Raw genomic sequence first — 22,934 nt, forward strand, 5'->3', positions numbered from 1 at the left:
TATTGATTGACCCTCCATCACTGAGCAAACCGTAACCGGAGGCCGGAGAAACCTAACACAAGACACCAGAAACAGTAAACTGGTTTCTTCTAATCAGAAATCTGTGAGGATAAAACAGATGGAGGGGGCCTCAGAGAGCAACAATGCTCAGCTATGACTTAATTTCTGGGATCCAGTCTCCCACAGGACCTCAAAGACATCATTCCCATTGTGTCCGATCAAACAGAAATGGAGAGGAAGCCGTTTTTGAAAAGGTGGAAGTGGTCGGGTGTCGATTACTGACATAGCAAAGCATCTAGTAGCGGGAAAGGGAAAGCCGTGTTCTTGTGCAGTGTAATCACCAACGCCAGCAGGGCAGCTTCTCTCGTCTGTGCATGTGCGTCAAACTGAAAAAAGACGAGAGATTAATCTGTGTCCATGTGGAGAAAGAAACTGTGGCTCTATCTTGCTGAGCAGTTCTCAGACCAGCATCTAACATCTCTATCTGACCAAGACAAGCTTTCACACTCAAATAAGCTCTGCATTTCTGCACTGATCTCAATACAACTGTAAATTGAGTAGCATTAATATTGTCAAGTACAATAGTAATCACCAAAACTTACATAAACCTGAGGAAACTTGTTGTCACCACTGAATAGTGAATTCACACACACAAATGCAACAAGGTCAAAAAGTGTAAATATTAATAATAATATTCTCTGCAATAAAAAAACGCTTTCTGTATCTTTCCTGGTCAACCATTAACCAGGAACTGGTTAACCATGAATCGCTGGTGGCAGAAGTGAGTTTTAAAATGAACTCTGCAAATGATAAACTTCTTATTGCCTTCGAGTGGCTTCTGAGAAGACAATTACTTTTGTATTAAGGACCCCCCAGGGGGCTGCAATATGATCTAGTCATGGTGAGTTTAACAGGATACTGTAGAAATTCCTCTGCATTAGAATAGAACAAGGCTATGGGCCATTTTTTTGTATTTTCATGAGTGTCTGTGTTTGGTCTAAAAATGGGCCGAGCAAAATCCTCCTTACTGCAGCATATTGTTTTCACTCTTTGGTATGCGTGCTAGAACCACAGAATATATTAACCGGGGTCAAGGTCAGATTTGGAATGATTATAAAAAGGGCAATCACAGTTGCCATTGGATAAGCAGGAGCCAAACTGAATCCTGTCCAAGTGCCATCTCACACACTTTTTTTTATAGCTGACATAAAAAGTCATGCAACAAATGTGAGTAACATCCATCTACTTGTGCAGAAGAAGACAAAACTTTCTTGATGCAAGACGGTAAACATCGATGTCAATGTCAAGACGAGCCGGGCCTAAGTAACGTCCGATCTCAGGGTTTTAGATTAACAAGTTTCACTGGATAAAATCCTTCACAGCATCTCATCTTTACAAAAGTAGATTACCTTAATTAGATCATTTCTGTGGTATAACAATGAAGAGAAAAGAGGACTAGGACGAAGAATGTATAAGTAGGTACAAAAACAGAAAGTGAGAAAGAAGAGACTTGGCCCTGCAGGAAGTTGTGGACAAACACTGCAGGAAGAAAAGAAAATGACCCACTTCCTGTTCAAAAGGTGGGGAGAGTCTCCATGACTTCACCATAATGGGGGAAAATGCTGTTCTTAAAGAAACGCAACAACAGCCATTGTTCTTGTGTTACCAGTGTTTTCTATAGGACAAAACTTTGTCTCTCAACAGTCCCTAAAGACACTAAGAAGTGGAAGCAGAGCAATTCATATGGAGCTCAGTTCGGTCTTGACACTTGTTTCAATCCCTGTTTTTCTTTGGACAACATCTGTCCAACAACCTTTGCAAACAAGGATTAAGACTTATACTGACCACTGAGTCAAATTCATCCTCCCTAGCAGCCAGCTCAGCCTGCGTCAGCTCCTGTCAGAAGTCGTCTCTGTCCTGCCAGGCTGCGGCAACCATCTCTGTCTTGTTATACAATGAGCCGTGGTCCGACCAGCTGACCACAGACATAACAGATGCAGGAATTCACCCGCGGTGGCCCCTGAGCTGGTACTGCGACAGCGATGACACACTGCGTGACTTCACCGTGAGCGCATGAGATTTATCACTGGAGCAAAAGGCTTGTGTCACAGAGACACTGACCTCACTGTTCTGTCAAGATAACCAATCATTAATTAATCCAAACAGAACTAAAAGAGGTTCAGCATTTGTTCATGATGTGAGGGAAGACCAAAGGAGGACGAATGTCATTTAATTAATGAATTGCATGTGCTTCATAAAATGAAGAAATAAGTCGGAGGAAATCTTTCTGCAAACGAACAGCAGGGAACAACAAAATCTTTGTGCGAAATCTATAGATTAGCCGTAACGAGTATTTACTGCACTATTCATGGAATGTAGTAATGCTGGTCAAATCGGATGCAAAAGATATTTACGGACTTATCACACACTATACAGCGCGGTGTCGCATAAAGGTCATAGGATATGACCTGGTTCTATTCTGCTGCTCTCGTTTGCCATGGAAAGAAATACCGTAAATAGAGAGGAAGTCAACTGGCATTGTAAGACCTTTGTCAGGAGTCCTTCTGAAAAAAAATAAACACAGTGCAGAAAAGCCATATAATGGAAAGACAATATAAATATGTAAGCAACATATACACCTTAACAAATATACCTTGTATTTGATATGCGTTACTTGTTGGTGTACCCTAACCCTTTTAAATCTCCCTCACACTGTTTCTTCTGTACTGATATTGCAGTGGCAACTATCACAACATTAGGTGTGTTTTGTACTGTCCACAACTATGCAAAGTAAAATGCAAATGTTCAGTCACACTACAAGCTGGTTAAGGTTGTCATTTATCCAGCCAAACATCTCAACAATGACTAGGTCGCTTAAACTAGCAAAAGTGGATTTGGAAACTTCTTAAATACATATAAACTTTCCATCTGACACCATGTGCTCTGACTGTTAGAATAGAGCCATAATGTGTGTCCTCTTATCTTTCTGTTCCTTGAGAAAGAAGAGAAAGTAATAGAAAGTGAAATTGTCTTCAGGCAAGTTCAACAACAAAGATGTTATAAACCATACAGTAAAACAATCTGAACTGGGTAAGCATGACCAGGAGGCCAATCACCTGACACTTTACAGCAGAAATACATGGAAAGAAATGCGCTTGGTAAGCAGTTAGCACAGGTAAAGCAAACCGTTTTATACTCAGTTAATAATTGGCTTTCGGTTTGACACCTAAAAGGGATAGTTCACTGAAAATTCCGTTTTTATCTACTCACCACTATGCTGATGGAAGGTTGGGTGAAGTGTTTGAATCCACAAAACACTTGTGGAGTCTCAGGGGTAAACTTTGTTGCAGCCGAATCCGATACAATCTAAGTAACTGGCGACCTGCACTTCAGAAATACACTTCCAGTGAACTTTTAGGCTTTAAACACGGTGTAAATGACCTCGTTTCGAGTCAAATATGAATGTCGGGGCTTGTGAAAACTTGGCCGACACCACACGAGCAGTATGGAGGCATCTTATGGTTTTTCTGTTGTTTTATTAGGTCTAAAGAAGGACTAACCATTGACTTCAATTGTATTGGATTCGGCTGCAACAAAGTTTACCCCTGAGACTCCAGAAGTGTTCTGTGGACTCAATAACTTCCCCCACCCCTCCATCGGCATAGTGGTGAGAGGATGATAAGAACTATCCCTTTGAATATAAATATGTAAAGTGCTCTATTCAGCTAACAAAGAGTATCTATTTATCAGTTGGGTAAGCAGCAATAATGTAATAACATCATTCTTCATCTGAAAACTTTGAGTACGCTGCTTTATTCAAATCTCTTACATAAGTGACATTCATCGGTGCATCAGTCATCTACTGCCCTGTGCAGATGGCAGGTGAGTACACCTGATAAGAGCACAGCTTGTAGGACACTTCCTGGAGTAGAACAAACTAAATGTGCAAAGAGACGATCACAGGTATATAAACCTGCAAGATTACATGGTATAAAGTAACGTGGAGATTTAGGACTTTATTGCTTTCAATTGTGGACAATGTCCATCACAAGTCCAAAGTGTCATCTACTAAATTCGTATGTCTGACAAACAGTCCAAAAAGATACTCAACTTACTTTCATGGTGGAATAAGAAAACCAGACAATAGTAATGGCTGAGAAACTGAATATCTTTATTTATCACTTTTAATAAATTGCTTGTCCATAGCCTGATCTATTAAATCAAAAATCCCTGAAGCTCTATCTATAAGCTAATTTGGACAGAAACAAGCTCAAAAGGTATAAGTCCTGCTGAAATGTCAGTAAGTCACACTTTTCAATCCAATTTGATTTTGAACATCTCTATTTTTCAGTTTTACCTTCTAAATGTCCATGTCATGTAAAGGAAAATCAGGATTGGATAGTCATATTTAGTAAATGCCGATGCTTAATATCATGACACTTTGTTGGATCATGAGGAAAGAGTTATTATTGAAATGCCTTTGGAATAAAGACATTACATAATTAATCCTGCAGTGAAGAAAGAAACCAGAGGAAGAAGTGCCAGGTTCATAACACGCCAGGGGCCAAACACATGATTTGCCTGTTGTGTTTAACAGCACCTCAGATGTAGGTGTTCCGACTCCACCGGGCCGTCTTCAGACAATCATTCCATCTAGCTGCAGCAGATGGAGATTCTTTGGCTATTGCCTTTGGGTTTTTCCCATATTGCACACCAATTTCTTTCATGGGAAAACCCACAAAACTTTATCCCCTATCCTTCAGCAGCCACACACGAATCCTGAGTCTCCACATCAACACACTATCCGGTTCACGTTAAGAAACTCAGACTGCATAATGAGACTTGGGTGTTCCCCTCCTGTAATCGCCCGACCTCCTGTAGTGGCTAAAGTCAGGTTGCAGTACTAAATGAGCGCCTGAGCTCCAGGACAACAGCATTCCTCATCTGGCCTTACTGCTCCCCGAGACCCGTCTAATACGAGGCAATTACAGCCGGTGAATGGACAGTTGTAGACACCAGAAAGCAATTCGAGCTGCACACTAGTTTTGAAGGGGAAAAACACACCTCCTGCCTCCCTGCACTGCCATCAAACCCCCACTGCATGCTGAGATTCAGACATCAAGTCAAGTGACAGTACACAGACTCAGGCTACATCCGTAATAATGTTTCTTTGTAAAAAGAACTTATTATAACAAGTAACTCTCGAGAACTAAACAAGAAGCAGATTGTCTTCTCTGCAGGTGGTTGCTTAGTTTCAGAAAACAACCTGTTAAAAACTCCTGAGTAGTGTGGACGGCTGACGTATACATAGCAACAACGATGCAAAACTAAAACCTAGTAGAGTGGATGTGGCACTGCTTTGGAGTTCCGCTCGGGTTGAAGGTAGATGGAGCTGTGGTTGAAATCATGCAAAGCACAGAGCCACACCCATGCACTAATTATGCCAAAGGGCCACACCGGTTTCTGATCCCCATCATTTTATCTACCTTTTTTGTTTTCCTCATTCGGACAGATTAGACCTCTTCTCAGCACTCTGTGGATGTTTACACATTGTACTTTTTGTTGCAGCATTATCTTTCTGATTGATACACTGAGTTTTGAGCTTGTGTAATTTCTACCAACACCAATCATGAACCTTTCGGCACACACACACACTTCAACACTCATTTAAAAACTAACATAAAATTTGACCAATGGGTGAAGAGTTAATGGATAACTAGTAAAATAGCACATTTCCTACTTGCCCTAATTCAGCTGAATAGCTCTTCACAAAGTGCAGTAAACACACAAATGGTGCAGAGTCTGACTTGTGAGGTAAAGGCTTACTCATTCACACATGGAGCTCCCGCTGCGACACGGGCAAGTTGGTGACATCATGTCTGGTAAGGAAGCAGAAGCAGCAGAACACAAAGAGAAATAGGAGGATAAGAAAAGAAAGGTGTGACAAACTGGGTCACCATTAACCATCTAATACGGTGTGATGAAAGCGAACAGACATCCCTGTAATCTCTTTTTTTATACCTGCCAGGATGCATTAGTAAGCATGAAAAGAACAGTCCAGACACATGATAGGCTGCCCTGTGGACTTGCAGAGACAAGGAAACATTTGCTCTGTGTTGCACCACAGTTCTGAATGGCTAAGGAAGCCTCCAGGTAGCCAGGGACACTGTCTGAGTGTTGACTTCCCCTCTCTGACCCCAACGAGGCTGCTGATGAAGCTCAATCACTTAAACAACACTCAAAATGTCTATTGAAGTTAAGCAAATTAAACTGACAGACGAAATAGAAAGAAATGTTTACTTTGCACTTATTTACCCAGGTTAGTTTCTTGTGAAACGTGTCAGTAAAACACACACACACACACACAACTGGGACAAATCACTGAGAGTTTTCACTGGTAGGAGAACAGGTCAACTCCAAATCTGATCTGTATTTCTACACGTTTTTGCTTTGGTTCTTCAAGACTTTTTATACCACTTTTCTAGTCTTATCAACCACTCAAAGTGCATTTATGCTCACAAATTCATCAGCCCTTCTATACACAGCACTTTGTTTTAGTCAGACACCATTCGTACAATGTCGTCAGGGGCAATTAAGGCTCAGTATTTTGCTCTAGGACACGTCAGGCTGGAGGAGACGAGAGTTGAACCAACAGCCTTCTCTACCTCCTGAGCTACAGCCACCCACTTTACATATTAGGGCACCAGGAAAACAACAAGGCAGATGCTAATAAAGTTCTTTAACTACAAATAGCAAACAATTCACCCATGTGAGGCAGAATCTATTCCAGAAAAATCCCAAAGCACAGACAAAAACTGCTAGCTGTTAAAATCTAGGTTTATGATTTCACCAAACATGAGATAAACACTATATAAGCTGAAGTGGACTTTATTGGCCAAATCTGGCCAAAATGTCATTTACTCAAGTTGATCCCTGACCAGATGTTATTACTTCATAAACATGTAATGCAATACGGCTTTTGTATTACCAATCATAAACAGTAAAGGTCTTGATTTTGGCCACACAATAAAACATTGAGAAAGTTTGATAAGAGAAGCCAAACATCTGGCAAACCATTAATTCCCCTCCTGTTTCGCACTTTCTCAATTTCAGAGCCAAGACTACTGGGGGAATTTTCCTTGTAAAATAAACCAAGAATAAATTTGATTTAGTAGATAGCTTATCGCCAGAAAAGCAAAACTGCAGCTTAAAGTGCAAAGATCTCAGCTTTCAACAGGTTCCTCAATGGGTTTTCCATTCACAGACACTGTACTAAACTGGCACTGCTGCATTTTTTAGAAATCACACCAGTAATAAGTCTTTATTATAATTTCTACTTCCTTCAGCCTTGTTGCAGACGGGGAAAAAAAACCACAGCATCTGGCATGACAGCGTTGACAGCTTTTGACATTTAATTAATCTGTTCAAGGTGGATACCAAGTTAGCATTTAGGTTGTTTTGTCATTCCTCGGGCCATTATGAAGCAGATGATCAAGTGTTTTTTTCCTACAGTTTTCTCCAGGCTGATAAGTCTGAGTAATCCTGGGTAAGCGCTTTTTCCCTGAGAAGTTTGCTTTATGCTGCAAACAGCTTTAGAATGAAATAACGTAACAATGAAAAAAGAAAACTATTATTCTATCCTGGATACAGCAGTTCTTTATCTTGCGGCTCAATTGTGATATGGATTGCGCTATTTCCCATTCATTCCACCTCAATGACAGAACACATGTCGGAGCAGAACTATTCGAATAAATGTGTCTTTAATGGGTTGATAATTACATTGTCCCATCTACACCTCAGGCAATAGACTATGGGCTGCAGGGGATCTCCCATTATACTGACGCCTCTGCCTGAATGGAACAGCCAGTGTTAACTGTTAATCGTCTTGCTTTTGAAACATATATAGTAACCGGATAGTGCTGATTGTCATGCTCAGGAGTCAAGTGATTTCTAATCTCTATTGTGTTTCCCTACACCGCGTCTGCCACCATGGTTAATTTTGGGGTCCTGGTCACAATGGGCTCTTTTTACTGCTGGCAGAGCAGGTTTCTTACTTCAGAGCAGGGGATGGCGGTTAGAGGAGAAGGGATGGTGGTGGGGGGTAAGGTGGTGCTTTGGGCTGTAAAACAAATCACACAGAGATTAAACTTCACCAGAAAACAGCGCAACACACTCTGGACTTTGTAACCTAGAAGGGAGAAATGTAGTGTGACGGACTGAGGAGGAAGTGGTACGATAACTGACGAAGACCATTGCTCCTACTATTCCTGTGATATGATAAAATACACCCTTGTGTCCAATTCAGAAATTTTTTCTACCACTATTATTTTTGCCTTTCCTACACTGCCCAATTAAGCCCGGCTGGTTGAATAGGCTACATAAAACGTTCGTTTCAGATTTTTCTTGTGGCTCATTCTTGTCAGTTAGATTATAGGCCTCAAAGTCCAATTAGGAATAAAAGTGATTGCAAGTTAAATTAGTTATTTGCAGACAAAATCTAAAACACATGGGCAAGAGCTTACTTTAAGGCCACAGCTAATGCCAGTTTTCATTATTTCATTGACCTATTAAACTTAAGTCTATTCAATGACAAAAATAGCTAAACAAACGCCAATAGCAACTTCTGAGAGACCAAGATGAAGTCTGGCAAACTCAACCCTTGGTCTCAAAACCATACATATTTAGTAAACGATAAAAAACATACAACTAACTATCACTATGATTGAAAAAGGATTTAAACAATAAATCAATTGTAAAAAACAACAGTCAAAAGGCAACAATATTAAAATAAGATGATTTTAAAACCAGTTAAAACATGTAGGGGCTTTCAGCAGTTTTATTTCAGTAATTCAGATAAAAAAAATAGTCCAAGTATATGTGTGTCACACCGCAGGTGTCGAGGCCACAGCTACCTCGGGACGCAAACACACACTGAGAAAAGGACATGTCTGACAGATGTAAATTCCTCTTTTATTAGTCAATATCAAGTCTCAATGACAAGCCCTCACCCACACCTCTTCATCAGGGAAACCTGAGACAGCCCTCCAGCAACACTAACACAGACTATAATGGCGGTACAACTCGCACACTCAAAAATTTGATTTGACTGAGTTTTTAGTGTGGTCCATGTCCCACCACTAACATGGAGGAGGCAGGGTTTATGAACCAATCGAGGTGATAAATAAAAAAAATTCTGTTGTAAGTTAGCTCTTCATGTAATTAAATACTATTGGCTGAGGTATAATAGTCTGAAATTTGTAAATCTCATAAGGCACCCTGAGGAGTTTTGAACAGGAGTATCACTACAGAGCAGGATTTGTTTTTTGATGAATGGATCTGATGATTTCACTATGATTCTGCTGATCAACCGGGGATGTACAGAGCAAATTCAACTGGACTTCAGGTAGGTTACGAACAATCTGACACCACATACATGCACGAATACACACATGACACATGACACTGCCATGTCACAATGAGAGTCCTATAGGGGCGCACAATAGTGTGGGTGTGGTTCTGTTAGATAAACAGAAAAGGCAGACAGACGCACATAGCCATACACACTTTCCCACCTGCCCTCAGGGGTTCTCGTATCGGCCAGTGATTTTCTCTGGCAGCCATTTGTCTCCTTCACATCCATCTGCTGTATAGGACCTGAAGAGCCCTTTCTGTTCCTCTGACAAAAGAAGGAGGATCCGACAATAATTCACAGCTGCAGACAAGTGAGTGGTCTAACCCTGGTGGAAACAAAAAGGCCCTGTCTCTGCCCGCTGAGAAGTGACAACTGAAGAGAGGAAACTAGTCCAAAGGTGGGGGGAGAGAAAACATGGAGTATGGCTGTGAATGTCTGAGTCCGGTGGATGGCATTGGACAACGTTCTGGATAGGTTCCTCAAACACAGAGTGATTTGAATATCAACCGACATAATATCAGGATCTCATGCATGAGGAGGAGGAAAAGTGTGCCCAAAAATGCCCCATATTCCTTTTAGGTGCTGACTTAAGTGAAGTAAAGTAGAGTAATTTAAACTTAGGTAATTGAGTCTATAATGTAAATATCCCTCACTGAGCCACATCACATTCTAAACGCCATTAAAATTACAGGAAATAAGAATCTACACAACGTTCCACTCCTTGATTGGTCTGAAGTCATAAAAATATTTCATTTGTTTAAATTCCATTCCAGTTATCAAACAAGCTTAGATTCCCCTTTTCTGCCAGTTACACCCTCAGATTTTCCCTTTTAGTATTTATATTATTTTACTCTTCCTGCTCAGGGCTCTTGTTGTAGAGAATTAAATCATTCACCCTTATCTCCTTATCAGTGCTTGAAATAACCTCCCAGTAATGATGTCATACAACGAAAGCGCAGCGTACCTGAATACCTGCACATCACAACCATGCATTCATCTTGTTATCAGCTTTTCCAATGACATTATTCTCAAGAGGAGCATGACATCATGATCACTCTCAAGAACCAAAACCCTATGCTATCTACAGTTCTTTTATGTTACAGTGACAAGATGTAAAAGTTCCAAAATACAAAGACATACTGTCCTAATCTTATCGCTATACTCTCAAAGATATGTAATCCTGATTGGTTGTTATAACCTATTGAATCATGATAATAACGACTTTGATGGACTTTGGTCGATAGCTACTTTACAAGCACTCTCGGAGGTCAGGTGGAGAAAATCTGCAGAAACTGCAGAGCCTCTCACATTTGTGTTCCAATGCTGATACCAATATATCTTTCAAAGGCTCATATCGGCCAACAAATAAATTGGTCTGGCTCAAGTTTATACTTAAGATCAATATTATCACAAGCAATCCTTCCTTATACCAAACTATAGCCAGCGGGAGTCAACCCTTTTTAGAAAATAAAAAAATAAATCACCACTGAACTCACCATTTCCTTACAATGAGTAATTAATTTCATTAGCTTCTTCCTTCCGAAAGGATCAGGAGTATTTCTATTTCCTGAAAAACAACAATGCCAGTGGAAGCCTCACCAGTGGAAGCCTCACCCTACAAAGGCTGTGACAATATCACACTTGTGTTGCAGGAATAAAAGGGAAAGCAAAACAGGTAAGAATAACACAAACTGACGAGCTGTAAATTGATTTAAACCTTTCTCCCCTTCCTGCTACATCCTTGTCAATTATCTCACTGTGACACCGTCAGTAGAGTTCAGAGTGAAATCAAACAGGGTGATAATGATGTAATTAAAGCAGCATTACGCAATTTGATATAACATCAAATATCAGCAGTGTAGATTCCGAATGTTGAATTTGGATCATATCAGCCATAATTTCCCTGGGTAACCAAATCCAGTTGGTGCATAATCACAGAGGTCCAGAGTGACTGCACAACACAAACTAATTCCGTTTTTTATGGCTTTTTCCATCAACACCATGTGCACTTTTTCTGTTCCTTTAGAAGGAGGGAGAAAGACAGAGAGAAAGATATCCTGTTTCACCAGGGTAAGTTTACATGTATGGCCCATGGCTTTGTGAACCTTCTCTATTTTATAGCCCAGCCCTTCTATTTGCTTCCATCTTTTGTTTCTGGCTTCCTTTCCTCTTTAATCTTCCAGAACACACACACACAAACAGTCACCACCTTCTCAAGCTATTAGAAATAAACCAACTGCATACAACAATGATAAAAGGTGTGTCAGTATTTAATGTGACATCCACTCATGCATGACTATCTAATCAATGAAACATTAGAGTTTCGATTCCGCAGGGGTTTTGTGAAGGCACGTGTGTAAAGACGGTACTCTGCCTTCCTCTGCGCACACGAGTCTCTTGTCTTTGTCCATCTGTGTGTGTAGTTCATGCATGCCTGACACCCACATGCACATCTACTCTGCACTAACGTCTGCGTAAGGGTCTCGCTGCAGCCTCCAGGTCAGACTCTGTGGGTGCAGCGGAGTCGGGTGGGGTCAGCGGCCTGAGGCACGGCATCCAGCACCAGCACACAGAGGGGCCAGTGTGCTTCCTCCAGCTCCCACCATCTGACCAACGGGCCGCATGAGTGCTTCAGTTTCAGCCCCAGCACAAAACACCAGTGTCTGGTTTCCTCCAAAGCCACCCTGCCACAGCCGTGGTGCCTTTTGTCCCCAGTTTAAATAAAACATTGTCCAGTCATTAGGTAGAAAGGCCCTCCTGTGCATAATAAAGGGCCAGGTATCAGTTTGAGGCGAGGAGATGAGGTTAAGGAAGGACACAACAGACACAACGTGCAACACAAATAGTTTGACATTGGTAATTAAAGAGGGTGATGACAGAAGTTTGGGCTGCAGTTTGTTTCCTCGCGCTCTAACCACAAATAAATATTGTTTTCATCCTTAATGCTTTTCATGACACTAACAGTCGAGATCTGTTTTAATAGATAAATAACTTGGATTAGCTTTGTATTCTTGTCCATTGATTATCGGTATATTGACTAATCAGTCAATCACATGTACGTTAAGTACCTATTCCTAAGAAACTGTAAAGAATACAATTATGAAAGTAAAAAAGCTAAAACAGATGAGAACACACCTTGGGCTGGAGGTTACGATCAGTTATGTGATTTGTTGTTTGGTCTAAAAACGTATCAATCACAAATCTCCTGTTTTTAATGATCAACAGTTCAAACAAGGAAATTTTGTTTTATTAGAAGAATGACTTTTTTGATTATCTACATTTTTTGAGGATTTACTTTTCTTATTATTTATAATTCAGCTAAATGTTTGAGCACTAAACCATAAGAAAAATGAAAAAAACATAACACGTGTTGCACCTGGGGCTTAAACTAACTATTATTGATGGATCTTCCTATGATTTATCAATCGATCGATTAGCGGTTTGGTCAATATTGCTCTTATTTGTAAGATCAACAGTTCAAACCCCCAAAGTGCAATTAGGTCAAATAAATAAAATTTCAACTTTGGATGAGCGTAAACAAAGAGATTTGGGGAATACCAGCTTGAAAGGTGATCTCTCGGCTATAAAGATTGCATCCAATCATTTTGACGGGGTCGACCAATTCATTTACAGATTAATCGTCCGGTCGTGTGCGGCTCTACCTGCACGAAAAGCCCGTTTTAAGTCGCTGTGAAACAACCTAAACATTGACAACCCAGCTGCAGGAGGCGGGGAGCCACACCGCGGTCAGATGATGTCGTATTGTAATGGAGTGTTTCTGCCGTGTAACGTCAGCTCCTCCGCAGACACGCCGAGCTGCAGCGGCTCATCTGGGCGGAATAAAAGTTTCCTTCTCAGCCCAACACGAGTCCCGGGGAAGCTGGTTAAAAAAAACTGGTGGTTTAACGTTAACAACACGCTAACAGCCATCTTGTGCGCGTCCTCCTCCTCCCGGGGAGACGGATGACAACCGAAACCGAGCGGCCGCCGCAGCGATACCGGGTGCACCTGTTGCTAACAGCCTCACCCACCTGTTGATTCTCGGACACTCTCCGGGACGTGTGGGCCCCCTCTGGTCGCCTCGCTCCCGCTTCTCCGGTGGATAAAACACGGAGGGAAGAAAAACCTGACGTGGGAAAGTAGCTTTACTTTCTCCAGGTAGTGAGCGTGTGTCGCTGCGGGAATAATGAGCTTTCCTCTGGCTCTCCTCCTCCTCCTCCTCCTCCCTCCTCCCTCCTTTTCCTCCGCTCGCAGTTAGCTTAGCCCCCGGAGAGCGCTGACAGACAGAGCGAGCGGGCCAATCAGACGCGGCGGGGGGCGGCGGCTCCGGGGCGAACACGACAACCCATTGGTTGTCCCGAGTCAGCGGTGGAGGAGCGATGAGAAGTGGAGCTCTCTCTACCTCGTTTTGTTCAGTAAAGAGACGCATGTTTAATCAGGAGGAAGTATTTTAAGTATTTACAAGAGTAAAAGTACTTTTCACTTCAAGTACAATTCAGCTTCACTGATCAAGGAGCGGATTTGACAATTGGTTCTATGATCACATGTTGTGTGTGTGGCCCAGGGCAGGAGTCATAAGAGTCATTCAATAAGGTTAAATGTTATAATAAGCAAAAAGATGACTGGAGAGGAGAGGAGAGGAGGAGGAGAAAAGAGAGTGGAGTGGAGAGGGTAGGAGGAGAAAAGAGAGTGGAGTGGAGAGGAGGAGAAAAGATGATTTCGGTTAGTGTAGGATCAATCTTCTTTTGCTAAAATAACTGTGCTTGTCTTCATAGATCTAGAGCAGTGCATATATTTCTGTTCATTGCTTAAAAATGAATACAATAAAACATTGTGGGCCCTAATGTGTTTGCTGTCTTATGTCTTAAGGCGTAAACATGCTAGTTGAAAGCGATTCATGTGTTATTGATATAATTTGATATACCTATGTAGTTGTATTTAAACACACATAAACGTGTTTGTATTACCAAGCACACATTAGACTTACGATACAGCATTAAACATTGTTTTGAATAACAACATTTATCTTGTGTGCTAATGAGAATGTTCACGTGGGGCCCATATTCACAAATAACAATTTGTCTCTTAGGGCTGAACAAGGTTCAACATCTTCCTGTTCTTAACCCTCAAGAGTCACAAAGAACAACAAAATAAACTATGAACTCGGGGGACAAATGTAGAAACCTTGCAGAAGTTCAATAGATGCCACGTGTAACAGAGAACATGAGCAAAAGGACAGTATTTACAACACTGATTAGAGGAAAGAGTTCAAGTTCAATTCAAGATTCAAGACTTTATTTATCATGTGCAAAAAAATTACATTCAGCAGCCGCAGGCAATGAAATGCTTGGGTCAGAGGCTCCTTTCTAGCCATGCTCAAAAATATTACACAAGCAAAAAATGTTTTATAGTAAACTCAGCTTTAATCAGGAGGAAGTATTTAAAATATTTACTGCATTAAAAGTACTTAATGCCTGACAGCTGGATTACAATTCAGCTTCACTGATCAAGGAGTGAAGTTGACAAGTGGTTCTAAAATGTCCAGCAATGTTCAGGAAAAACCAAGCCGAGCAAAGCTTAATAAAGATCACGATAAACCACTCCGTATAGACCTGCTTCTTGTGATTATTTTCAGCATGGATTAATCAGCTGATTAATCAACTTATTGTTTGGTTTGGACCGATTCAGAGACTATTGAGAAACGCCTGTTGCAACGAGCAAGAACCAACGTGTTTATTCCAACTAACAAAATGCTGCAGCGTTGCATGAAAAATGATTAAAAGTTAATCAACAAAGTAGTGGCAGGTTCAATATACTGTCAATTGACCCACTTTGTTGTCATCTATCGTATAAAAAAATATAATTTGTATCCACTGTTTGTACGTTTTACACACAAGTATCTAAACTTAAGCTGCTAAAATGCAGTGTTGTGCATGAACGAACGCAAAAGAACGCGCTCATTGAACACGTTCACTTTTATGAGAACGATGAACTGAACGCAACTCAATGACAAATAATGAATTTGAACGGTGAACACGTTCATATTGTAGCGTCCTCGCGTATAGACGACAGGAAACTTCTGTCTTTATGTGTAACTTTATTAAAGTCCAGCGAACACGACACGCTTCTTGTTCGTAACTCTGACACTCCTCTCATCCACCACTGTATTCTTCACTCCCCTTCCTCATTCACCCTTGATACGCCAACTCATCAGCCAATGAGAGCCTGGCATCCCACAAAACCCTACAGCCATTGGCCTAGAACTGCCACATGCCCCACCCCTACCTGTTCACTGACCCTCGGGACATTTCAATATTTTCTCCTCAGGAGAGACGCTGTCTAAATCGAATGCTTTCACCATGTCGTTGCTCAGTGCCCGTAAAATGTCCGCGATTTAGCCTAACCGAAACCAACTAGCTAGACTTCGCACTACGTTACCCATCACTCATGGCACACATATGCAGACCAAACCAGCAACGTATTCCAAGTATTTTCTTCTCTGGCCAGTGTCTCGGCTCCGTACCACACAACTTGGTAGAAGGAAGCTTCATGGATCAGAGATCCCCCCCACTGGGTTATTCTCTAACAATTGGTTTCATCCAGTATCTAAAAGCCAAAAATATAAAAGTAACTTTTAAGTAAGGCTGTCAGATATATGTAGTAAAGTAGAAAATATTTTCTCTGAAGTGTTTATCAAAAGCAGCATAAAATGACACCGACACACACACGATAGTTTGTCCATCGACTTCATGTGCTTAGTTCCGAGTGGAAACCATCAGCTGAGATGGCCTAGTCGGTAAAGCGTTCGGACAGCGACCCGGGTTCGAATCCCACTCATTCCAATTTTTCAAGCTGGCAGTATGTTACTCTTAAAATTGGCAGGAGTTCTTTATTAATTGCAAAACATCTTACACTATGTTAATTTAAATTAATTAAATGTAAAAACAGAAAAAAAAATTATTTAAAAAAAATAAAAATAAATAACTGCGCGCACAATTCCTGCGCATTGGGCTTCTGCGCAGGATGTGCGCAATGGGCTTCTGCACAGAATGTGCGCAGTGGCCTTCTGCGCAGAATCTGCGCAGTAGGCTTCTGCGCAGAGGGGTAAATGATGCTGGTCTTCACAGATGACTGACTTACGCAAGCCTGTAGCCACCACCCCCCCACAGGAGATTATGTGCTTGTGTGTGTGGCCGCAGGCTTCCTGGTTCTTCCCGGCACTACGCTGCCGGTGCGAACAGCCAAAGTATTTAACATGGGCGAGGAAAGGAGGCGGAGCGCTTTTCACAGCGCTTCTACCTCCGGTGAGTCCCCGGGGTTAGAGGATGATGATGTGACGTTAATGTATTGTTTTACATTGCATGTGTCACGTCATGATAAATCAGTCTCCTATGTCGCCTGTACCAGAAGCCGCCCCTGTCACTGGTTATCTTGGCTCGCTGTCTGGCCGGTAACCAGCCGTCCGGACCGCTCCGTGAAGAAGGAGGAGGAGATGTTTCTTTACCTGGAATGCGGTCACTTTATTTATCGGATATACAGCAGGAGCAACACTCGCATCACCTCTAGGTGCTCCGTCACTTCTCATTATACACACACTTTTAGCGTATTTTCCCACAATACCCTGGTGCACTACGTCACACACTACAAACTTTCCTTAAAGGGGCAGGCCATACCTGCGACACAACAGCTCTCGGTCTCATATACAGATGGCAAGAGAAAGCAGAGACGCAGACTCAGCAACTACATCCGAGATCCGATGCACCTTATTATTATCTGAGGGATTTTTACACACTGTCTGATAAACATTCCGACAGTAAAGGCAAGGGGTAGTGATGGATAAGGTTTTCTTTAACAAGTTAAGTATTTCATTCTCACTTTCCACCTTAAAACTTTGAAATGAACTGAACTATGAACGTGAACTATTCATGTTTACTTGTATGAACTGAACTTTGAACTTGTTCATGAGAGGTGTGAACTTGCACAACACTCCTAAAATGTATATAAAAGAGTCAAACAAATACTATTTCCAACTGAAATGTTGAGAAGTATTATTGTGGCATGAAAAGAAAATATGTAAAGTACAAGTACCTCCAAATGATACTTAGGATACAGTACTCGAGTAAATGCAGTCACATCTCCCTACTTTGAGATAATAGAAATACCAACCTTAAAAGTATACTCCATTACAAGTAAAAGTCCTCTTGGTTTATCATTATCTATGTGGTAATGTTTTATTTTGTTCAAGGTGGAGCTAAATTTAACAACTTCATGTTTCACTGAGTTGTTTAATTTAAACCAATGCTTTGTATTTAATAAGTTGATCATACAGTATTGTTTGTTTGAGATCTTGTTAAAAAGTATTCTAAAGTTGAACACTTTTTTATAAGTGTAGTATTTCTCTCTGAAATGAAGAGTATTTGAGTATAAGTTGTACTTAACTGACATGTAGTAGAAGTTAGCTCTTTGATTAGAAATTGAAACTGTCACTAAAGAAATGGTAATCATGATAATCACAAATAAAAACCTAATAAAGGACAAACTCTGAATAAAATGTGGAAAAGCAACGTGACAATGAAACAAAGTCCTCTGAAGAGTTAATGTTCTGGGGGCAGCACAATGTGGATTGAAAGCAGCTAATCATTTCTAAGAGGCTCTGCAATGCAAAGCTATGTAAACTACTTTGAATACCTTCGCTTCACGCACAGAAAGATTAACAGAGCACCACCGAACTGACGGGATGACAGCAGGGACAATAGCAGCACGTGACCACTTGGTGGACATTTATTCACAGGCCTGGACGGTTGACAGCAGCCAACTGTGTTGTACATCACACACTTTGCTGAGCTACAACTGATATCCATGTATTTACAATTACATGTTGAACATTTACTGTTTCTCTATTTAAGCTGTTTTATAAATCAATGCAACTCTACTTGGCCATCGATTTGGACTTTTACTTATTTTTGACATGTGCATCAAAAAGGCAAATCAAGCAATAAGACAGAAGTGCTTGCAACTGACTTAGTTGCTTTCTTTTTTAGTCTTTATCCACAAAATGTTTAGATCACGTTGCCCATGTATATTTTATACATTATGAAAAGTTCTTACTTAACAGATGTGCAACCTAATCACAGTTTGGAAAACCATAGAAAGTCAGTCATCCTGATTAGTCATAAAGATTTAAATGTAGTGCTTCTTACACACTTAGGTTTCATGATGTTACCTTTTTGTTTCAACATCTTTCATAGGAGTATATCTTGGTTAAAGAAATAATGTTTCAAAGGTTTTATGGCTCTTGTTTGAGCCACCGCAGACTGAATAAATACAACTCCATTAAACATATCCATATATATTTTATTCTCAATACGGCAAAATACAAAGAATATTCAGGACAGACTCATTAGTCACAATTAATACTCACTTCACAAGAATGCTTTTAAATTACATAACCTAAGTTTGAAGATCAAACTCAATGGAGTACCTTTAATCATATTGCATCGATCATATATAGTATCTCTATTGTCACTTTTTCTTAAAACTAATCAAATTTTGACTATTGTACATAGTGTATGCTGCAGGTCTCACCTTGGAGAGGACTTTTAGAAAAACAATGGCGTCATACAACATATTGTATAAACTGCTACAACTGTTTCGATGTGTAGAGAAATACCTCTGTTTCAAAAAGACATGTTGGACCAATTGTTCAAAAGGGACACGTAGTAAATACATCTCTCGTGAGGAAGAAACAGACACGACAGACTGTACACGCCATCCATCCGTCCCGTGAGAGCGACAATATACATTTCATGAAAAGTACACGCCTCCATATCAAATACAGAGAAGACAAAATATTCGCACTTGGATCTAGAGACGATAATGATTATGTGGTGTTACGTGATACTGAGAGACAGTGAAGCAGAAGACAGGTGCATGAGCACAGTAAGGAAAAAAAAAAAAAAAGGAAGATAAATCAAATTGATAAACAGCGTTAAGAGACTGGGATGTCATCTGAAACAACCTGGAAGAAGAGAACAGAAAAGCCCACAGAGAAAAAAAAAAAAAAACATGTGCGTAAAGTATCTCACAAAATGTATTTACAGGATTTTTAAATTTAATAAAAATGTCAACCTGTAGTAGAAATTCACCCTTAAAGAAATGTTATATTTACAATTTATACATTTGTATTTAAATAGAAACATGCAAGTGTTAACATCTTCCTACTGAATGTCAAAAAAAAAAAAAACTCATCTTACCCTGGATTCTTTAAAGTTAGAATTAATATTAATTACTACTTACAATGAAATCTCATCAACAACCCCAGTACATTTACATCTTCCTATCTCATAAAATGGTAGTCCTTAAAAAGGCAAAAATAGAAAAAAAAAAAAAAATTATTAAGCAAAGGGGCAGAAAAATAAATAAGTGTGAGTAGCAAACAGTTAAAAATAATTCTAATGCTAAATTTGTACAACTGACTATAAGAGGCGTGGACCTGTACTTACAAAGTGTACCAGTGTATGAAGACATTGACGGGGCTGGCAAAACCCACAGAGGAATTCCTATGAGAAAAGTGGCCTCCAGCTTTTAGTACAAAATGGCTCAAGCCATTGGTGTTTGGTTATAAAAACAGATCTATATACATATTTACTAAACCAGTACACAAAATTGCAAAAGCTAAAGGCATTGGACACTTGAGTATAACAGGTTTCTCACTGAGGTGGAACAAAAGAGAGAAGTGGGGGGGGGGGATAAAAATCCCAGGCCTAAAGATTTGTTTTTTATCCACAGAAACAAGACAATTTTTTGTAAAAATCCTGCATAGATTAAAATAATACCTCCTCTGACTTTCTCCTTTTCAAGTACAAGAGGAAATAACAGTATCCCCTCCAACAATAAAGGACAGGGAGCCGGTGAAGGAAAGAGAATACAAAAATGCAACAATGGAAAAAGGTGAAACCTGGGCCACAGAGTGATGCTAAAGATTTTGTTTTGCCGAAATGAAAACTAAGGTGTCCATTTAAAAAAAAAAAAAAAAAAAAACTAAACACCAAATATGTTTTAAAATGGAAGAAGAGTGCAAGAGAGTTAAGGACGATCACTCTTTAACTGTCTTGTCCTTAATCCCCTAAAACAAAATCAGCCATTAATAGTTTCCAAGAATACTACTTGGTCCAGGCTTTAATATTTCCAGCATGTTTCTGTAGGAAGTGGGATCCAATATAATCTGACAGTCCTTTGTGTCGCTGACCATCAAACACCAAAATGTCTTCATTCATCCAGAATTTTAAATAACAGAAATGTTCTTATCTGGACAGTGGGCACTCACAGTTACTCTGTTGTGTGTCTCCCCCACCTGCTGAACAAAGTCAACATAACTGGCATTTCTCATCTACGGTCTCGTAATACAGGCATGATTAAGGTCTTTAAAATTTAAATAGCGACTATTACATATACAATACATTGCATCTTATAACCCCTGCTCAACCCTGTTTAAACGTATGCATTTGAAACATCAGACGTCTGGCAGAAGAAAAAAAAACTGCTTGGTATATAAATAAAATCTATTTTGGCCGTTATACTTCTTATTTGAAATATATAATCGTAGATTTAAAACTCTTTGTTCAATAAATGCAACATTGCTAATCTGCATCACTAATATGTTTGCCTCTCTAAAGAGCACATTTCATTTCCGATTCATTTTCTTTTCCTTGTGCCGAATTAGTGTTCACACGTTCCCAGGCTTTAGAAACTAGGATGTGACTAACTGCATTGTATAAATAACTGGATACGATCTTCAATACTTATAGACACTCCCTGCTGTTCCTTAGGAAAATGCACTCTGAGCAAACAAGGGGATCAAAAAGAAAAAAATAACACTGACTGGAAGTGACTGTTCCTCGAGGAAACTGCTTGGTGGACAAAAGTTGCTACGAGGGTTAAAAAAACATGTCATGGGAAGATACTTGTATGTTGCGCTTCAAATAAGCAGAAACTCTTTTGTAGAGAGTGATCAATTTTATTAAGGCCTAGAGTCTAAAAGCCCCACTAGCAGCCCCTAGAGGCCAGGTTGCTCCTTACAGCCAACTGGACCAAAGGGATTCAGTCGGGGCAAAAATAAATTCATGGTTCTGAAATATAAAATGACACCTCATTCGCTTGTGTATGTTTGTGTCAGAAGTATTAGTCTGCTGCAGTAGCCCTTCCTAAAGTCCTTTAACCTGTGGGCATGATCTGATTAACCATTTGGATTTGATGGGAAGAGCAATCAAAATGGCAGCTTGACTAATATGTTACCAGGACTTCACTTAAAACGGTTCGATTAAAAACGTTAACGTTGCCAGCTTCCCTTGATAGTTAAAAGTTAAAAATACATAACATGACAACTGTGGCTACAGCAAAAAATAAAAAGGGAAATTAAAAATAATTTATTCAGGTATGACGAGTGACCGTTTGCTTTCCTGTAGCTCACATACAAGGCACAAAAATGATAAAGAGAAACCTTCATTTTAAAGCACCTTTGGTGTTCATGGGAGGTACTTTGGTGAAACAAAGTAAAGAAAAAGTTAAAAGCCAAAGTAGCCTAAAAACCAAAACCCCATTTTTAGTGTATTGATAATAAATAATTTGTCTAGCACTTCCATGCCGAAGAGATAAAAACACTTCAAAGGTTTTGTAAGAATGCCGATAAATGACGTATGGCGATAAGCTCGTATTTCTCCCCGTGTTGTAGATTTTGATGCTTCTCCCTGTGCGGTGCCGTCGAAGGTGTGAGATGTTTCTAAATTGCTCAGTGTTTTTGGCAAGCTGGTGTAGAAAATGGACACAGTGTTGGAGATATGTCTGAGAAGTTCTTCACCTGTGTGTACATGGAGGATCAGCGGTGGACTGTGTGTGTGTGTGTGTGTGTGTGTGTGTGTGTGCATACAGTTCATAATTGTTTGTATGTATGTTGTCGAGGGTATGCATGTGCCTTTGAGCACACGCTGCTGAGCACAAGAGGCTGAGGTGGTGGGTGTGTCTGGAAGCAGCGAGCAGGGAGCGAGTCCTCACTGGGGAATAGCCTTTGCATCCAGGCGCAGCCAATGGAGGCCCTGCCGTGTGTAACGCACCAGTTCTGTCATGCTGCTGGTGTTGAAGATAAGAGGACCCATCACCTTGTCCAACTCCAGGAAAAAGTCTGGGAAAAAAGAGACAGCAATAGAGAGAGTGTGAGCTTCAGTATATTTACTATCATATCATCTGTTCACTTTTTAAAACAATTACCTCTGCTAAGGAGGTTGTGTTTAGTTTGATTGTTTCCTGGCAGGATTACGCAAAAACTACCCAATGGATTTCCACGCAACTTGCTGGAAGGATGAGACACGGGCCAAGAAAGAACCCATCAAATTTTGGCAGTGAACCTAGATTATATTTTCCCTTTTTAGCAAGATAGACATTATCACCCATTTCATATTCAGTGGACTTATATCCAGGAATTGGTGCAATTTGGATGTGTTGTGCTTTTCCAGTCACTGTTCGGTAA

At 40.3% G+C, this 22,934-nt stretch overlaps 2 protein-coding genes across 6 annotated transcripts in view; both read right to left on the reverse strand.

The window, feature by feature from the left end:
• The window catches only part of shroom1 (shroom family member 1), a 30,478-nt gene extending 16,824 nt beyond the window's left edge, over nt 1–13,654 (reverse strand). Inside the window, exon 1 of the mRNA XM_053441438.1 lies at nt 13,444–13,654. The gene's annotated coding sequence lies outside the window, so the exon portion shown is untranslated. The remainder of the gene's footprint in view (nt 1–13,443) is intronic.
• A 5,091-nt stretch (nt 13,655–18,745) lies between these two features.
• The window catches only part of aff4 (AF4/FMR2 family, member 4), a 32,403-nt gene continuing 28,214 nt past the window's right edge, over nt 18,746–22,934 (reverse strand). For all 5 annotated transcript variants that reach the window (XM_053440846.1, XM_053440844.1, XM_053440842.1 and 2 more), the window contains one exon: nt 18,746–22,589. In XM_053440846.1, coding sequence (XP_053296821.1) covers nt 22,459–22,589 — 131 coding nt within the window. In that variant the 3' untranslated portion in view covers nt 18,746–22,458. The remainder of the gene's footprint in view (nt 22,590–22,934) is intronic.

This window comes from Pleuronectes platessa, chromosome 15, assembly GCF_947347685.1.
Source record: "Pleuronectes platessa chromosome 15, fPlePla1.1, whole genome shotgun sequence".
NCBI lineage: Eukaryota > Metazoa > Chordata > Actinopteri > Pleuronectiformes > Pleuronectidae > Pleuronectes > Pleuronectes platessa.